Consider the following 15,155-nt stretch of genomic DNA (forward strand, 5'->3'; position numbering starts at 1 on the left):
CCCCTCCCCCCCCCAGACCGACCGGCCCTCCCCCCCGCTAAATATCGTTCTGTCCCTTAGAGCTGACAACTAGAATAACTCGAATGTCTCAAGAAGATAGAAGAAACGTGTAAAGCCTAGATGTAGATAGAACTTAGCACAGTCTTCCTATTTCTTATTTGTAACCAACGTACTGCATTTAGCCACATTGGGGCATAAATATGCAGTAAACTTCATTGTCATTGTCATTATAATGGTAAATGCATGGCTCTTCTTCTTTCTCTTTCTTTTTTTCCCCAAGCCTGACCTCCGTGACAAGTTGACGCCCATAGAGGTAGCAGTCACACACAGCCTGGATGACCGGCCTGGAGCGGTCCTTCCTCCCATACTGGACCATCATGCACGGCACACTGTTACCGATCAGGTTTGTAGCGCCTCTCAGCGGTTCTAAACTGCACTGCAGCTTTATGTGTTGCTGTGTAAAAAGGTTTTAACTTTTGTTGATCCTTTTTCTTCATTACATAAGCAATATCAAGAAATCTTTATCTGAATCGTATTTTTAGCTTTGTCGTCACAGGCAAATGCCTTTTCCACGCTGTATCTCTTGTAGGTACAACAATAGAGATGTTCTTGAATTGACACTTGACTTTGCATGTACACGTTTGACAATTACATAATTTTAATTTCTTCAACATTTCAGACAAATATCCTGAAGGACTGTGGCAAAGACAACATTTGCGACACCGACCTGAGAATAACAGTTTCCAGGTAGGAACTCACGACCGATATATATTGGCCACAAGATATCATTATGAAATCTCTGATATCTGACACATGCAAATTTTTGCATCTACATGAAATAACTATAAATAACTGACACATGTCCTGAATTATAGAATGTAATGATACTCTCCTCAAGAAAACGTACAATAGTTAAGCTTTGGTAAAATAGTAATCTAGTATAGCTAGTATCATTGTGGATTAGCTCTGTCATTGTTAAAATTGTATTTTAGTATATATATAATTGATGTATAGTTGTTTCTTCTTTGCCATACATTATACCAGTTACAGTTGTTGAGTTGTTAAAGCAATAAAGTTGATTTGATTTGTTTTCTTAGTGAGAGGAAAGACATCCTGATCGGGACGCCGTACGACTTCATCATGCACGTGGAAGTTCGGAACGCCGGAGAGGGCGCTTACGAGGCCGTCATGACCATGGACGTGCCTGACGAGGTGGACTACATCGGGTTCCACAAGAAGTCTAAGGTTCTGTCTATTTTTATGTAAAAAAAGATCTGCCTAGCAATTGAAAAGTCTATTACAGGTTACTAGTACTTCGCTGTAAACTAAAAGTCACAAGCTTTGTTACATGTAATAGCGTCCGCTAGGTGTTTGAGTATTGCAAATGTATTGGGAAGCTTCCGAAGTTGACGCCCATAGAGAGCCTTCCTGAATTTAACGAACCTAACAGTCCCCCTTGAACATGTTGGTGGTTGAGAAGAGCTTTGCGTCACCTACTCCAGATCAAAGTTTATTTCATTGGTCTGAAACGTGGAAAATGTATATGATCATCATCTATAGCTCAATCAGTCAATGTATGTATTTTGAATAGATACATTTTGATTTTTTGTTTTTTATTCTTTAGGATGCCCAGGTTTCCTGTACCAACGACTTTGGCGTCGTGAAATGTGAACTGGGAAACCCCATGGAAGCAAACGAGACGGTTAGAATAATATCAATTATTATTTATTATCATTATCCTTATTATTAATGAACATTTTGATTCTTTTAGCACTCTGGTCTGCTAACCACTTTCTAGAGTTATTTCAGTCTTGGCAGCCCAAATGCTTAAATGATATCGGGACATTACATAAACTGCATGAAACGTCATTTAAGCAATTTAAAATAGTTAACAAAAACGTAACCATCACTTAAAAATAATGTGAAAAAATGCCCGCAGGACAATGTGCTTTTTAATAAAGCAACACTGGAATGTTATGGTAAAACGTACTGAATCTAATATTTCTGTCCCACAGATCGGCATATATCTCAGGTTGTCCGTTTCTCGACTGAGTGGAATGAATGATTCTGTATCATTCGTCGTGCAAGCAAACAGGTAAGTTGACAACTTTCTAAGTTGTTTTTACGTACTATACACTATCATATTGTGCTTTAAAAGTTCACATTCCTAATGGAACTAAACAAAACAAACCATCCATCGAAAAACATATCTGTTCCTTTATCTTTACTATAACTGAAAAGCGAGAAGTTGAATTTATCTAACGATAGTTAGTGTCCTTTTGTATCTGTTGACTTTATCTGCTCATCATGTTTTGTTGTGACCTGTACTTAGCCCAGCGTGGTAAAAATGTGCAAGAAAGGTCATCATTCATTCTATCACATTGTGCTAGAAGTATAGAAAAAGTCATTATCTATTCTTTCTAATAGATAATGACTTTTGTGGCTGTATACAATTGTAATGTTTCTTTGACAGATTTTTGCGTTTTTTTCTCAAAACTCTTTTCTTGTTTCTGTGTTCCTGCAGTTCCAACGTAGAAGACCAGACCACGAGTTTTGACAATGAAGCTATTCTGACGTTACCTGTGCGTGCCTTCGCTAATGTCGGTCTCCGGGGGTATGTGATTATTCTTTGTTTGTTTATTTATTTAGAATACAAAATTACAACATTAGTAATATAAAATTGTACCACTTTGTATCTAAACCAAGTCAATAATTTGCTCTCTTCTTCTAGTAGTCTTTTGTTGTTGAATGATGGATATAATGTCGCCATCATTTCTTATAAACAATTTGCTGAAATGTGAGTTTCTATGTCTGCAGTGTTTCCATCCCAGAACAAGTTATCGTGAAGATGAAAACTAAACAAACGGAGGACCAAAGTGACGAGAGCGGACCAGTGACGGTGCCCCCTCCTCCGAAACCGCAGTTCACACACATTTATGAGGTAAAATACGTTTTCGATAGTAATGATGTTTGTATGTTAAAGTAAACGTGAAAAATGTGGATTCTAGGAGTTAGACATATCATAATTCCTTGTACTGATCAAGTACATTTTTGTATTTCATTATCAGTCTGTATCTGTATCTGTATAGCCGGTATAACCGCCTTTAGGCGTAACACACCAGCTTCTGTATCTGTATAGCCGGTATAACCACCCTTCGGCGTAACACACCAGCTTCTGTATCTGTATAGCCCGTATAACCACCCTTCGGCGTAACACACCAGCTTCTGTATCTGTATAGCCAGTATAACCGCCCTTCGGCGTAACACACCAGCTTCGCAGGCACGCGGCGCGGCGGCAGCTGGCTACATTACACCGAACGACTTGTTACACCTATGGGATACTATTAAACATCATATTGTATCTATCTCTAATAACTGTATTCTTTGTTGCTCTTCAGATTTTAAGTACAGGTCCGAGCACAATAGGAAAGTCGGAGCTGAAGGTGTACTTTCCGGTTAAAACGGTAGGGGGCGCTAGTTTCATCACCCTGGGGAACATCACTGTGGAAGGGGACGGGCAGTGTCTCGTGACCCGGATGTTGGGGTTATCAGAGTTCAACATTACGTCTGTCCAGGTATGTTGAATACATTTGAAATTTTACCGCTAAAAGATCTACCCCCTAAAGTACAAGTAACTTTATTTAAATGATTTTATTTCATTTCAAAAAGAATAGAGGTGATAAAAACATACATATGAAGTAAAAGGTAAAGTCGTGTAAAGACAAAAATCTAAATAATCTAAATCATAAATCTAAACAGTTGGCTCGGTTTGAAAACATAACGTTTCTAATTAACCAACCTAACATGAAGCTTACCCCATTTCCCAATGTTTTTTTAACTTTAGAATATTGGTCGAAAGAAAACTTGAAGAAATTTCTGACTTTCTTTTTATAGATCGGACAGCTTTCCGCCACAGCGTCACCTAGCGACACGGAACCGCCACTGCAGGAGTTGCGGACGAGAAAACGTCGCCAAGTGTCCAAAGCCGCAGTCAGAGAACAGTTGGTGAGACCCGTACTTCGCTGCTGATTCAAACATCCGACTTTAACAACTCCATCGTTTCTCAATTTCTTTTATCGTGCTGTTGTTCTCCTCAAATGATGTACTCCATAAGATTAAAATTGTAATACTGGGAACTTAGTATTACAGTTAGTAGAATATTCCTAAATCAGTGATGTTTTTATAAAGATGAAAAAAACGTACCTCAAAATTTCCGTTGTCTACTGTACATCTTGATCACGGAGTGACCTAGTCTCGTGAGGGTACCGTCAGTTGTGGGGCGGACGATCCACCCCCAAAGCACGGAATGGGACAAGGCCCTTGTGTGTCCAGAACTGTGCCCGGTCAGGCACGGTTCGGGACAGTCCCCGCGTGTCCCAGAATGTAGATTTGCCCCAGGCACGGTTAGGGACACGCGCCGTGTGTCCCAAACCCGGTGCCCAGGCATGGTTTGGGACAAGGCACGGTTTGGGACACAACAGGCATGGTTTGGGACAAGGCACGGTTTGGGACACAACAAGGCCCCTTGCCCTATAAAGTCCCCTTGCCCCACTGAATCTGCTTGGAGATGACTTGTTTTTACCTTTATAAAAACGTCACTGATTGAAGAATATTTTTATTCTACTAAGTCTGTGATATACACCAGACGGATGGATATTTTCAATGATAGGAACTTATTTTATTTTGATGTTGACCCTTCCAGGATTGCACCACGTCCAGGTGCATGTTAATCACGTGTCTGTTTGGCCCGCTGAAGAGAAACAGTATCGCCATCGTGCGACTCACGTCGTTTTTACATCTGGACAGCCACGTAAGAAACTCCACATCTCACACGTACCTACATTTCTACTACTTAGCCTTAAAGGTGCACATGAAACAGTAGGTAGGTAAATAACTCCTTTGGCCTAGGAGAAAATGTTGTGTTTCCTATTTCCAGACCGACCCTAGAAAGAATTGCCTACCCTTATAACCTTTTTTTTCTGTGGACCCCTGCAACAGACATAAATGTTTCGAGCTGATTGACCTTCACTAGATGCACGATCTGACACTTGAATGATGAAATGCTGTACAATCAGTTTTCCAACATTGACATTGACAATACAAGTGCCCTTATGCAAGTTTTACTTAAAAGCGTAGTCTGATTGATCGCATTTTCTTTCTTCGCATTTGTCTTCCACCGTCCCTGATCTTGTCTTTCAAAGACGTGTTTAACCTTTCTCCTTTTTATATTTATTTTTATCTTCAAGTTCTTATAAGTTATCAGCATACGTATGTAAGTGCAAAACACACATATTCCATACAGCTTTTCGTGGCCTTGAAGGCTACTTATTTCACCTTTATATATTCATTTTTATCCTTAAAATAAAACAGCATGCTCATGTAAAAGCAACTCGTTTCTCCCACACGTAATAAGTGGCCTTGGGGTAGTCAAGTATCTCACCATTCTATATTTGTTTCTTAGATCCTTCAAAGTAAACAACATGTTCATTTAAATGTGACACAAAACGTCTCATCTTCCCTAAAACATTGTCATGGCCTTGATGGTAAATTACTTCGCATCCTGCGTCTTCTTTTAAGTTAAATTGAGGGTCATAGCCTTCTTTCGTTTTTGATCTCTTTCCTTGATATCGAAAAGTTTCAAGCACAGAACTTTCAAGGTTTTCTTGTCACAAGTGGTGCCGTACGAGTATACGACCTAACATAGATCTGTATACAGCTACGTGTACTGCTAGGTAATAGAATGGGAGATATGCTACACTGGCAGTGATTTTCGTTAATGAAGGTTAGACATCCAGGTAATGAGAAACGCAAGAAAACAGTTACTCAAGCAATAGATTTAGAAAACTGTCAGACAAAGTAGCATCCTCTACCGGGAGTTTTAAAAATCCATCCAGTCACTTAATGAGTAACTGTTTTCGTGTGTATCTCATTACCTGGATGTCTAACCTTCATTGACGCAAAGTCATTGTCAATTTCTCCTATTCTATAATCTATCATTACTCGTAGCCGTGCTTGAATTACTATTATCTTGTGTATGTGTCATTGGTTTATTCAAACACACAATTCAAACATAAAAAATGTAAAAGCACAACAATACAATACACATCACCATCACTTCGCAGTCATTAAGGCTGAATTGTGTGATTTAGAGCGTTTAACAATTATTGTATAGCTAAAAACCTGAACGTCACTCCGTGTATTTTAATATATGTAAAATATATGTAATATATTATATGTAATATATTATTATATATGTAATATATTATTTTGATATATGTAATGCACTGTTTAAAACAAACAGTGCATTACATATATAATTTAAATCATAGAGAATAAGAACTGGCAGACTATACATGCTTGTTTAAAATGTGGAAAAGGTAGTGTGCTTCTGTTATATCGTACGGTGCGCGCTGGCAATTGGTCAAGTTTTTATCGTTATCTCACTTGGGAATGTCTGTAAAAAGATGTTTTCAAATTGTATTTATATCCAGGACGTGCAGAGGAAAGTCATAGAGAGAGACGTTGTGTCCACCGGTGTGTTCGAAGTCCTGGAGATGCCTTACCACATACAGCCCGTTTCCATGTCAACGTCACTCGCACAGGTACGATATAGGAACGTTTATTGCAAATCCATGTCTGAGGGCTAATTGCAAGAACATGATAAAAAAATAATAAGCAGTAAAAATGATAATAAATTATGTAATACCAATATAAAAATAAAATACAATAAAAATATAGATAGTAAAAGTAATACCAATGCTACTTTTGATACATTATTGTTGGGTTTGATTTCTTTTCTGTGTGCAGTGGAGTCAGAAATACCCGACATTTTGCGAGATGTATGAATTGGGAGGTGTTAATAGAAATGCAGTTTTTTTTGTAGGCTGGGAAGATGAATAAAGCTAGGGAAGATTTTGGCGACCACTTCAAAAAAACTTATCTCTTTTGGTGCTATAATGAGGCCAATGACAAATAAAATGCATTTCTTCCTCCACTGCATTTTCTGTTCAATATATGATATAGACAGGTTCTTTGCTTCTTTACGTTTGTTTACGTATTCCTCCAAGGGAAATATTTCATTAAGTCATTATGGCCTAATGTATGCATATTTTTTCCTGGTCTCCACCAGACTCATTTTGCAGGCTGAATAAGCAATAGAAATCGGCCTAAAAAGGGATATCATTGGCCGGAGGAGATGGCCGCCAATATAGAAGCTCCAGGCAAAATAGAGCCTCTATTGGCAGCCATCTCCTCTGGCCAATGATATCCCTTTTTAGGCCGATTTCTGCTGTTTATTCAGCCTGTAAACGGAGTCTGGTGGAGACTAAATTTTTCCCCGTTGTCCAGATCGTGACCCCGATTAACCCTGAGAAGCCGACTGCGGCGAAGAGGTCCGTGCAGACCTGGGTAGTCGTGCTGGCCGTCATGAGCGGGCTGTTACTGCTCATCCTACTCGTGCTCCTGCTGTGGAAGGTTTGTTTGTTTATTTGTTTGTTTATTTCGATCCCCATTAGTGCTTAAGCACTATTCTTCCCGGGGTCAACATAACATAGTAAAATGAAACATGAATAACAAAACTTGTACAAATGGTATATGGAGATTACAAAATAATAAGGTAAATTCAAAATTGATAAAGGTGTGGAAGGTAAGTACTTTGAACTTTATTCGTCACCTTTTTAACAGCGGTGACACAATCGGTCATGCCGCGTGCAGAATACAAAATTAAAAGCACATTATGTTCATTATTAACATTAAGACACCTAACTAACATAAAGAACTAAGCAACTTATAACACATTATAACAAATTATGACAAATTATAGCAAGGCAATGCAAAGGAGTTACAAAAACTGATCATGGTTTATAGTATGAAGAGTGTGATTATCATTATGATACCTAAACATGACAGATGACTTACTTGACTTACATAAATCAAGTTACATGAATATCTGTTTTCTGTTTTTTCAGGCTGGTTTCTTCAAACGGAAGTACAAGCAGCTCATGGACTATAACGGGTACTTGGACGCCGACGACGACGATGATGATGATGAAAATGGCGTCGTTGATTTTTGCAAAGAACGCTGGGAACGGCTGGTGTCAGGTATCATGTCCTGTTGGGACTGGATGGACACAAGACTGACCAATCTTAGGGACCGTTACTACTGACCCATCATCTTTGAATTGACACACTGTACGTGATTGGTCGAGACTGAACAGTCTAAATGATAGGTAGGAGTTAAAGCACGTCGGCAGAACGTACTGCACCTGCGCGAAGCCCGCAATGTGTTGTGCATAGCACTTCGGCAGAACGTCTCATATAAGGTCGTCTTCGCACATATAAGGTTAACATCCCGTCTATAATTTCCAAATGTTGTGTCGGAAAAAAATCGTCTGCAACGGACATAATTCTGATGCAACGGTGATCAAAAATCCAACGAAAACCGCAAAAATCAGGGTTTCGCTCAGGTGCAGTACATTCTGCCGACGTGATGCTAGGAGTCTTTATGAAATGATAGTCGAGTAAAGTTAGCAGCCAATTCGGAACGTAGACATTCCTCATCAGTTCTCACGCCTAACTCAAGACAATACAGCAATTTTTCACATCATATCGTGATCTTTATCGCAAGCCTCCCAAGTTATGGACTATCTCGTGTTTCTTGCCCAGTAACGTGGCATAACTTAGAGGATTATAGCTGCAGGTAGAGGAATGGTTTAGTGTTATCTTATCTGTTTAGTAATTTTACGACAGTTTTTAGGAGACGTTAATAGTAGGTATGAATGATACAAGTCTCTAAGGTCAGTGATTAGAAATGCTCTGTAAATGTCGACCATCACTCGTATTTCCGTGGCGAAACTTAGAAATTTTGCTTTTTCGTTGGGTTTAACATGTGTAAAAGTTGTTGCATTCCATATTTTTGTGTTGCATTCCATGTTTTTATGTATTTTGCGAAGTCAAAATAATGATATTCCAATCATCTAGATCTAATCAAATAAAAGTCATTATATTGCGATAAAATATAACGTTACATACATGTAACGTTATAGGCTATGAAATGTATAAAAATGTATTGGTTCTTTTAAATATGATCACTTGTGCATTGCAATGGTGGCTCTAGATGTGTTTTAACTTTTGAGCTTTCACAAATCATTTGGTATTGAAGACATTTTCGTTATCTTGCATTTTTGTACTGCGTTACTACCGGTGATACTTTGAGAGAGATTTTATTGAACAATGTGCGACTATAGGAACTTGTTGAATGAAATATTGCAAACTAGATATTGCTGAGTATGTTTGTATGATTTCAAAACGCGAAGCCTGCTGGTACAGGAATTTGTGGAGTAAGGATTCCTTTAACTTCTTTAAAGTTGCTAAGTAGGCTCGGATATTGTTTCATGGAAACGTTTAATCAATACAAAAAGTATCCAGACGTAAGTGTGATGTTGTATTTATTTGTTTGTCTATCGATAGTTTTAAAGTTTTATGAAACGAGTTTGAACTGCAATTTCCAACACAACAAATTGGACTCACCCAAATTTTCGACTGTACAACTCCAGTCTTTGTCAAGGAATGAACAATCCACAGCTTCCGTGACGTCACGGAGATAACACACGTGACTCCGTGAGCAGTGGATCATAGGTTGCAGAAAGTCTGTGGCGCCCCCCGTCTCTGTTGAGGGATTGTTGTAATGCCCTGATGTAGATGGCCTCTTTAATCTCTCATTATTTTCATTCAGATTGCTCATTCCTTGACAAAGACTGGAGTGGTACAGTCGAAAGTTTCTTGTGTTGGAAATTGCAGTTCAAACTCGTTTCATAATGACTTCTACCGACACAGATGAACTTCTAAGATAATACTGGTGTATACGTCACATAAGGGTGCAATATAGCCTCGGGCGTCAGGAGGAGCCGTTTAAAGGACGGGATTTTGGCGCCACAAGGTGACCTCAATACGGCTTTCCCCAACCGAAGTCTTAACCTTCACATTCACACCTGGGTGGAGCGAGGAAAGTCGTGTAAAGTGCCTTTCCCAAGGACACAACGTCGGGCGCATGTCCAGACATGTCCAGGGTACGACTCGGGGTCGAACTCGGGTCTCCCGGTTCACAGTCGAATGATCTACCACTACGCCACCCGGCACCACATGTAAATGAATGTGTTTGAGTAAGAATTAACAGAGCAGACCATATGCAAAGGTAACCATTATGCATTTGCTCCGCAAATGTTACTTCTCTAGTTTTATTCATGAAATATGTACATACTCCAGTCGCGGCTTGCAGGCCGCTTTTAATCGAGGGTCTCAGAGCAGATTATCGAAAGGGAACTGAGGCGATGAAGGTATTAAAATCTGCCCTCCAAATTTCCGCTTGTGAATTTTGGTGTGTGATATGGGTAACATGACTTTGCCACAAGTATCGGTCAAGTCTTATCAGTACAAGGTACAGCAATATCCAGCACACAGCCGGTTACTTATTGGAAATCTTCCAATAACCCCGAACCCGGAGGGTACTGCCCTCGTCTCAGGTCAAGGTGTGCGTTAAGCCCATGTCATTTATGTTTATCCGACTAAGGCCTCCTGAAAACTGCCGAACTCCCCCAGCCATAAAAAGGGTCCTTCCCGGTTTGAGTGGTTCAACAAGGACTAAGGGTCCTTCCCGGTTTGAGTGGTTCAAACCTTACAGCCTGGTCTTACCTTACATGTAACATCTTTGTCCATAATATCACCAGGGTCCATAATATCGCCACCTTGAGAAAAAGTGTGCTTAAAGATATATTTACTGCAACATACCCTAGGTATGTATATTTAAAGTGTGCAGGAGTGCATACTAAAATTATGTTGCAGTAAAAATATCTTAAAGCACACTATTTCTCAAGATGAAGATGGCAATATTATGGACCCTGGTGATATTATGGACACCGATGTTACTTACAGGCTGTACTTACATGTATAAAACTGGTGTGTTACGCCTAAAAAGGCGGTTTACCGGTTATGCGAAACTAACAGACCATGGTTAGGAGGAGGTCGGGAGCAAGGTCGGCTGTGGTTGGCTGGTGCTCGGTAACTAGTCGGCTGCGCCAGCCGAATGTTTCAAAATCTAAATGGTCAAAACTGTTGGGAGTGGAGGTTGTGGGAGGTTGGCTGGGGATTGGCTGGTATTCGTCAGTAGGTCAGCACTGTCAGGGAATCAAATATGACTCAAATTCAACTCAAATTTGATTGCTTTCGTATAGATTGAGGGAAGGTTAAAATGTGTGACAGGGTTTTAGATGTGTCTCTTTTGCTGGTATCAGGGGTTAAAAAAAACCTCAATTCCTCATGTACCTGGTATGTTTGTCAAATGTACATAATTTCAAATTTTTCTAGCATATTTCACGAAAGTACTTCTGCAAAAACATGGTAGTCTTTGATACTTTATTGACCATCGAATACCAATTTGTTACCTACAAGATTCACAAATGGTTGATCTGCACTACTGATTTTAGAATGAAAGATCACTATTTACTTAATACTCCTACACTAAATACCAGTCTAAAAGACATACTAGTAACATGAAGTACTGTCGAGTATGTTACTTCAACGTTCAAACTGTTAGGTCGAGAAAAATGTCTTATATTCGACATTTTTCTAACCTCTACAATTCTTCTTAAACATTGAATATAACAAAGCTATTTCTCCTGTATGTCTCAAATGTTACAATATTGAAAACTAAGTATACTAAGTACATTCAAAAATACAAGTAGACATATATAGTTTTCTTTGTATATCATAGTTAGCATGCAATGTGTCCGACATAAGTCACTTTTGCCAAGTTTTACACCTACCCAGGCACTGCATGGTGCACAATGGATACTAAACTACACTTTAATCCTACTAAGGCCACACCGATTTAATTTCATGGATGACATTTACGACTCAAGAACTCAGTACATACGTACAGTGCCGATTCAGAAATTCCGCAAAAAGCCAGCATCTGCCGGCATATGTCGTAAACGTCGCTATGTACTGCCGCAAATTCACAATACCAGCTTTGTATTTCTATGGTTTAGTAGCATTTTTATTTTTGGCCGGAATTTTTTTATTCGCCCGCGCGCACTAGTTTGGGGGTCTTCAGAGGATGTCATCCATAAAATTAAATCGGTGTGGCCTAACTAGCAAGACTATCATAAAAGTTCATCAGAGTAACTAGCAAGACTGTTACAAACATCTTAATAGGCATCCAATGCAATTTCAGGGCAGCAAAACTGCAAATATTCTGAACAATGTCATATGCATGATATTGACACTGTCCCACATTAACACATTTGAATCAGTATTTCATACTTTAGGCATTATAACTGCAGAAACAAGTCTCAAGGTGAGTCCTTTATTTTATGGGCGGTACCCTAAAAATCAATCCCGGTCCTTCCAATACCCGTTTTTCGTCAGAATTTTGGGCATTTTTGCTCCATGAATGTCGATGTACACTGGGGCAGTGTTGTTTCAACTTAGTATGTAGATAAGTGACTAGAATATTGACTTTGAAAAATCTGATTCCAAGCTCTAAAACTGCACTGGGTGCCTTTAAGTCATCAGACGTTGCATCTATCGAACGTAACATCAGGGTAAATATTGAACACCACTAAGCCTGTTACGGATCAGAAAAATATCATCAGTTTTATATCACGCCGTATGAATAGATGGCATACTTCGACTTAACACGGAACATTTTTTACTATTTGTCACAAAAATGTAGAGAACGATACTGACTGATTGTCCGCAAGTGTTACATCACATATGTTAACAACAACATTGTATGTACAAGTGTAATATACAAAGCTACAATGCCTCCAATTTCCCTTATCCAATATGTATAAAATTTGTCCCTTCATTTTTAGTTTACTCAATGCATTTTTGTCCATTATTCTCATGTGACCAAAATTGTTGTTCAGGAATCGGTAAATATTGTCGCTTCTAAAAAATTCTACCACGTTAGGGCCAGATCACATTCACCACATATGACACTTTGATCCAACATATCTTTAAGGACTTACTCCTTCTCAAGTATCTGTGTATTTTTTCTAGATGATACACAGGAGAGGAAACATCAATTGCAAGTATTTTACCGACCATTAGTAGTGCTTTCTCAAGACTGTAAGTCTGTATTCACAAGTGTTGGTACCAAAAGGCATTGTTGGCGAGCCAAGGAGAACTGCATTAAATTTTGTACTCGTGGTATCAATGAACCGTCCTTTGTTGTCTCTGCATCTTCACTTATACATGTTCTTATAAACAACTGGAATAAAGTCACGAACAAACTGGCACGACACAGGTACTTGACATTGTTTCCAGAACTATGCTTAGGCACAGTCTCGGATAGTCCACGTGTGTCCAGAACAGTAAAAGCAAATTTACGTTCTTGGATACGCGAAGATTTAATAGAAAGAACCGTGCCTGCTCTTCACTCTAACTTATTCAGGCATAGGTTGGCACGGTTCTGGATACAATACACCGATATACTAGGTTTGGCACCCGGTTACTTTCTTCCCACGGAGATTCCTGACTGCCCCTCCCACATCCTCACACACTGCGGGTTAATAACCCTACTGTTGGTTACGCCAACTGTTCAACCATTGACGTAAGAGCAGGAGGTGTCTAGTTCGGTTCACTGGATTTCATTTGGTGACTTGTCAGGAGTCTACACACTGTACATGCTTTTTGCGAACGGTGTCAGTGATCTAGCTTGGCTAATCTCCCATTAGTAGAACCTAGTGCATGTGCGGTGGCAAGGCTGTATCCAATGGGCCATGTAGTGCTTCTGAGGTTTATGTGTCCAGAATGATAGCTATATAGTTAGTGCGCCTGGATGAGTTAGATTTTAGTTAGACACGGTTCTGGATAGTCTTCTCTTATCCAAGAACGTAGATATACCACAGGCACAGTTCTGGATATGTATGGACTATCCAGAACCGTGCCTGGAAACAACAGTGGCTAATGCGCACTGCCTGGCCCCTTGGATACTGCCTTGCCACCGTAGTATCACCGTAGTTCTTCTGATATTATAGATATTGAAGATATACAGTATAGTACAATAGTTTCCATATTTGTTGAAGTACTGCATTACAATTACATTGCTGTTTTTTTTCATATTTCTGTGTTGCCTCATATAGTAACAAGGCTCTTCCAAGAAAAAATGTTTGGCACACTATCAATTTTGCACATCTGGCACTCAGTTGGAACATAATATCTTATTTTTAGCGAACAAGCTTGATTAAAATATCGCCGCAAAATACCCCGGAAGGTCCTGTAATTGTGCACCGAAGGACGTCAGCAAAGTGAGTGGGTGGTTCAGTTCATTGGCCTTTCGATGTTAGGTTAAGCCGGACGTCTACGTACATTACATGCTATGTGTACGGCCTTCATGGCAAATCTACAAGCAGAGGTTTGGGGAAAAGAGCGTTACTCTCCATATCTTGTGTATGATATAGGCTCCAGGTTGATATACATCTTCAACATGGCCATATTTGCATTTGGCTCTTACGACGTCATAGTGACACATCAGCACTGCTTTTTTATTTTCTTGATTAATTGATCAATACATGTAGCAACGTATTCTGTGGTCTTGTGCTTATTTACATCCTGGAAATTATGGGTAAGCTTAGAACGTTTTTATTGTTCGGAACTTATAAACACTGGAGACCAATAAAATGATGCCCCTTGTTGTAATCTCCATTTTGTTAGTCAGTTTAACATTGCTACATTGTTCACTGAATTAGGTTACTTTTTAGTAGACCTTTTAAGAAAATGTCACTGAAAATGTGCCAAGAATCATTTGGTAGTTGATTGGCCAATATGACTTTCATGACTTGTATAATGTAACTATGTAATAGATGCACCTTCAGTATTCTTCGAGCCTACCGAAATTGTAATCTTCAAATTGTCACTATTTAGCAGATCTCATAACTGTACGAGTAGAAATCCCCGTGTTAGGGGCAAATGGATGTGCTTGCTTGTGCACTTTAGGCTGTGCACTTTTCAGCTAACTTTGGAATGTAGATTTTGGTTTCATGTTTTTCTCTATACTCATCAGACTCGCTATCTTCAGTGAAGTGCCCCAGTAAAACGTTGTTGTTGAGTCCTATATTTGCTGATGACGCTCTGATTTGATTATGACATTGTTT

At 39.3% G+C, this 15,155-nt stretch overlaps 1 protein-coding gene across 1 annotated transcript in view; it reads left to right on the top strand.

Annotated features, from left to right (window-relative positions):
* LOC109478133 (integrin alpha-8-like) overlaps positions 1-8,320 on the top strand; it is a 22,448-nt gene extending 14,128 nt beyond the window's left edge. Inside the window, exons 18-30 of the mRNA XM_019779622.1 lie at positions 281-403; positions 680-747; positions 1,098-1,245; positions 1,625-1,702; positions 2,016-2,095; positions 2,525-2,614; positions 2,818-2,941; positions 3,399-3,575; positions 3,895-4,005; positions 4,703-4,810; positions 6,492-6,602; positions 7,348-7,473; positions 7,968-8,320. Of these exons, the coding sequence (XP_019635181.1) occupies positions 281-403; positions 680-747; positions 1,098-1,245; positions 1,625-1,702; positions 2,016-2,095; positions 2,525-2,614; positions 2,818-2,941; positions 3,399-3,575; positions 3,895-4,005; positions 4,703-4,810; positions 6,492-6,602; positions 7,348-7,473; positions 7,968-8,165 (1,542 nt within the window). The 3' untranslated portion in view covers positions 8,166-8,320. The remainder of the gene's footprint in view (positions 1-280; positions 404-679; positions 748-1,097; positions 1,246-1,624; positions 1,703-2,015; positions 2,096-2,524; positions 2,615-2,817; positions 2,942-3,398; positions 3,576-3,894; positions 4,006-4,702; positions 4,811-6,491; positions 6,603-7,347; positions 7,474-7,967) is intronic.
* The last annotated feature ends 6,835 nt before the right edge of the window (positions 8,321-15,155 follow it).

This window comes from Branchiostoma belcheri, unplaced genomic scaffold (genome assembly GCF_001625305.1).
Source record: "Branchiostoma belcheri isolate BF01 breed outbred unplaced genomic scaffold, Haploidv18h27 scaffold42, whole genome shotgun sequence".
NCBI classification, from domain to species: Eukaryota; Metazoa; Chordata; class Leptocardii; order Amphioxiformes; family Branchiostomatidae; genus Branchiostoma; species Branchiostoma belcheri.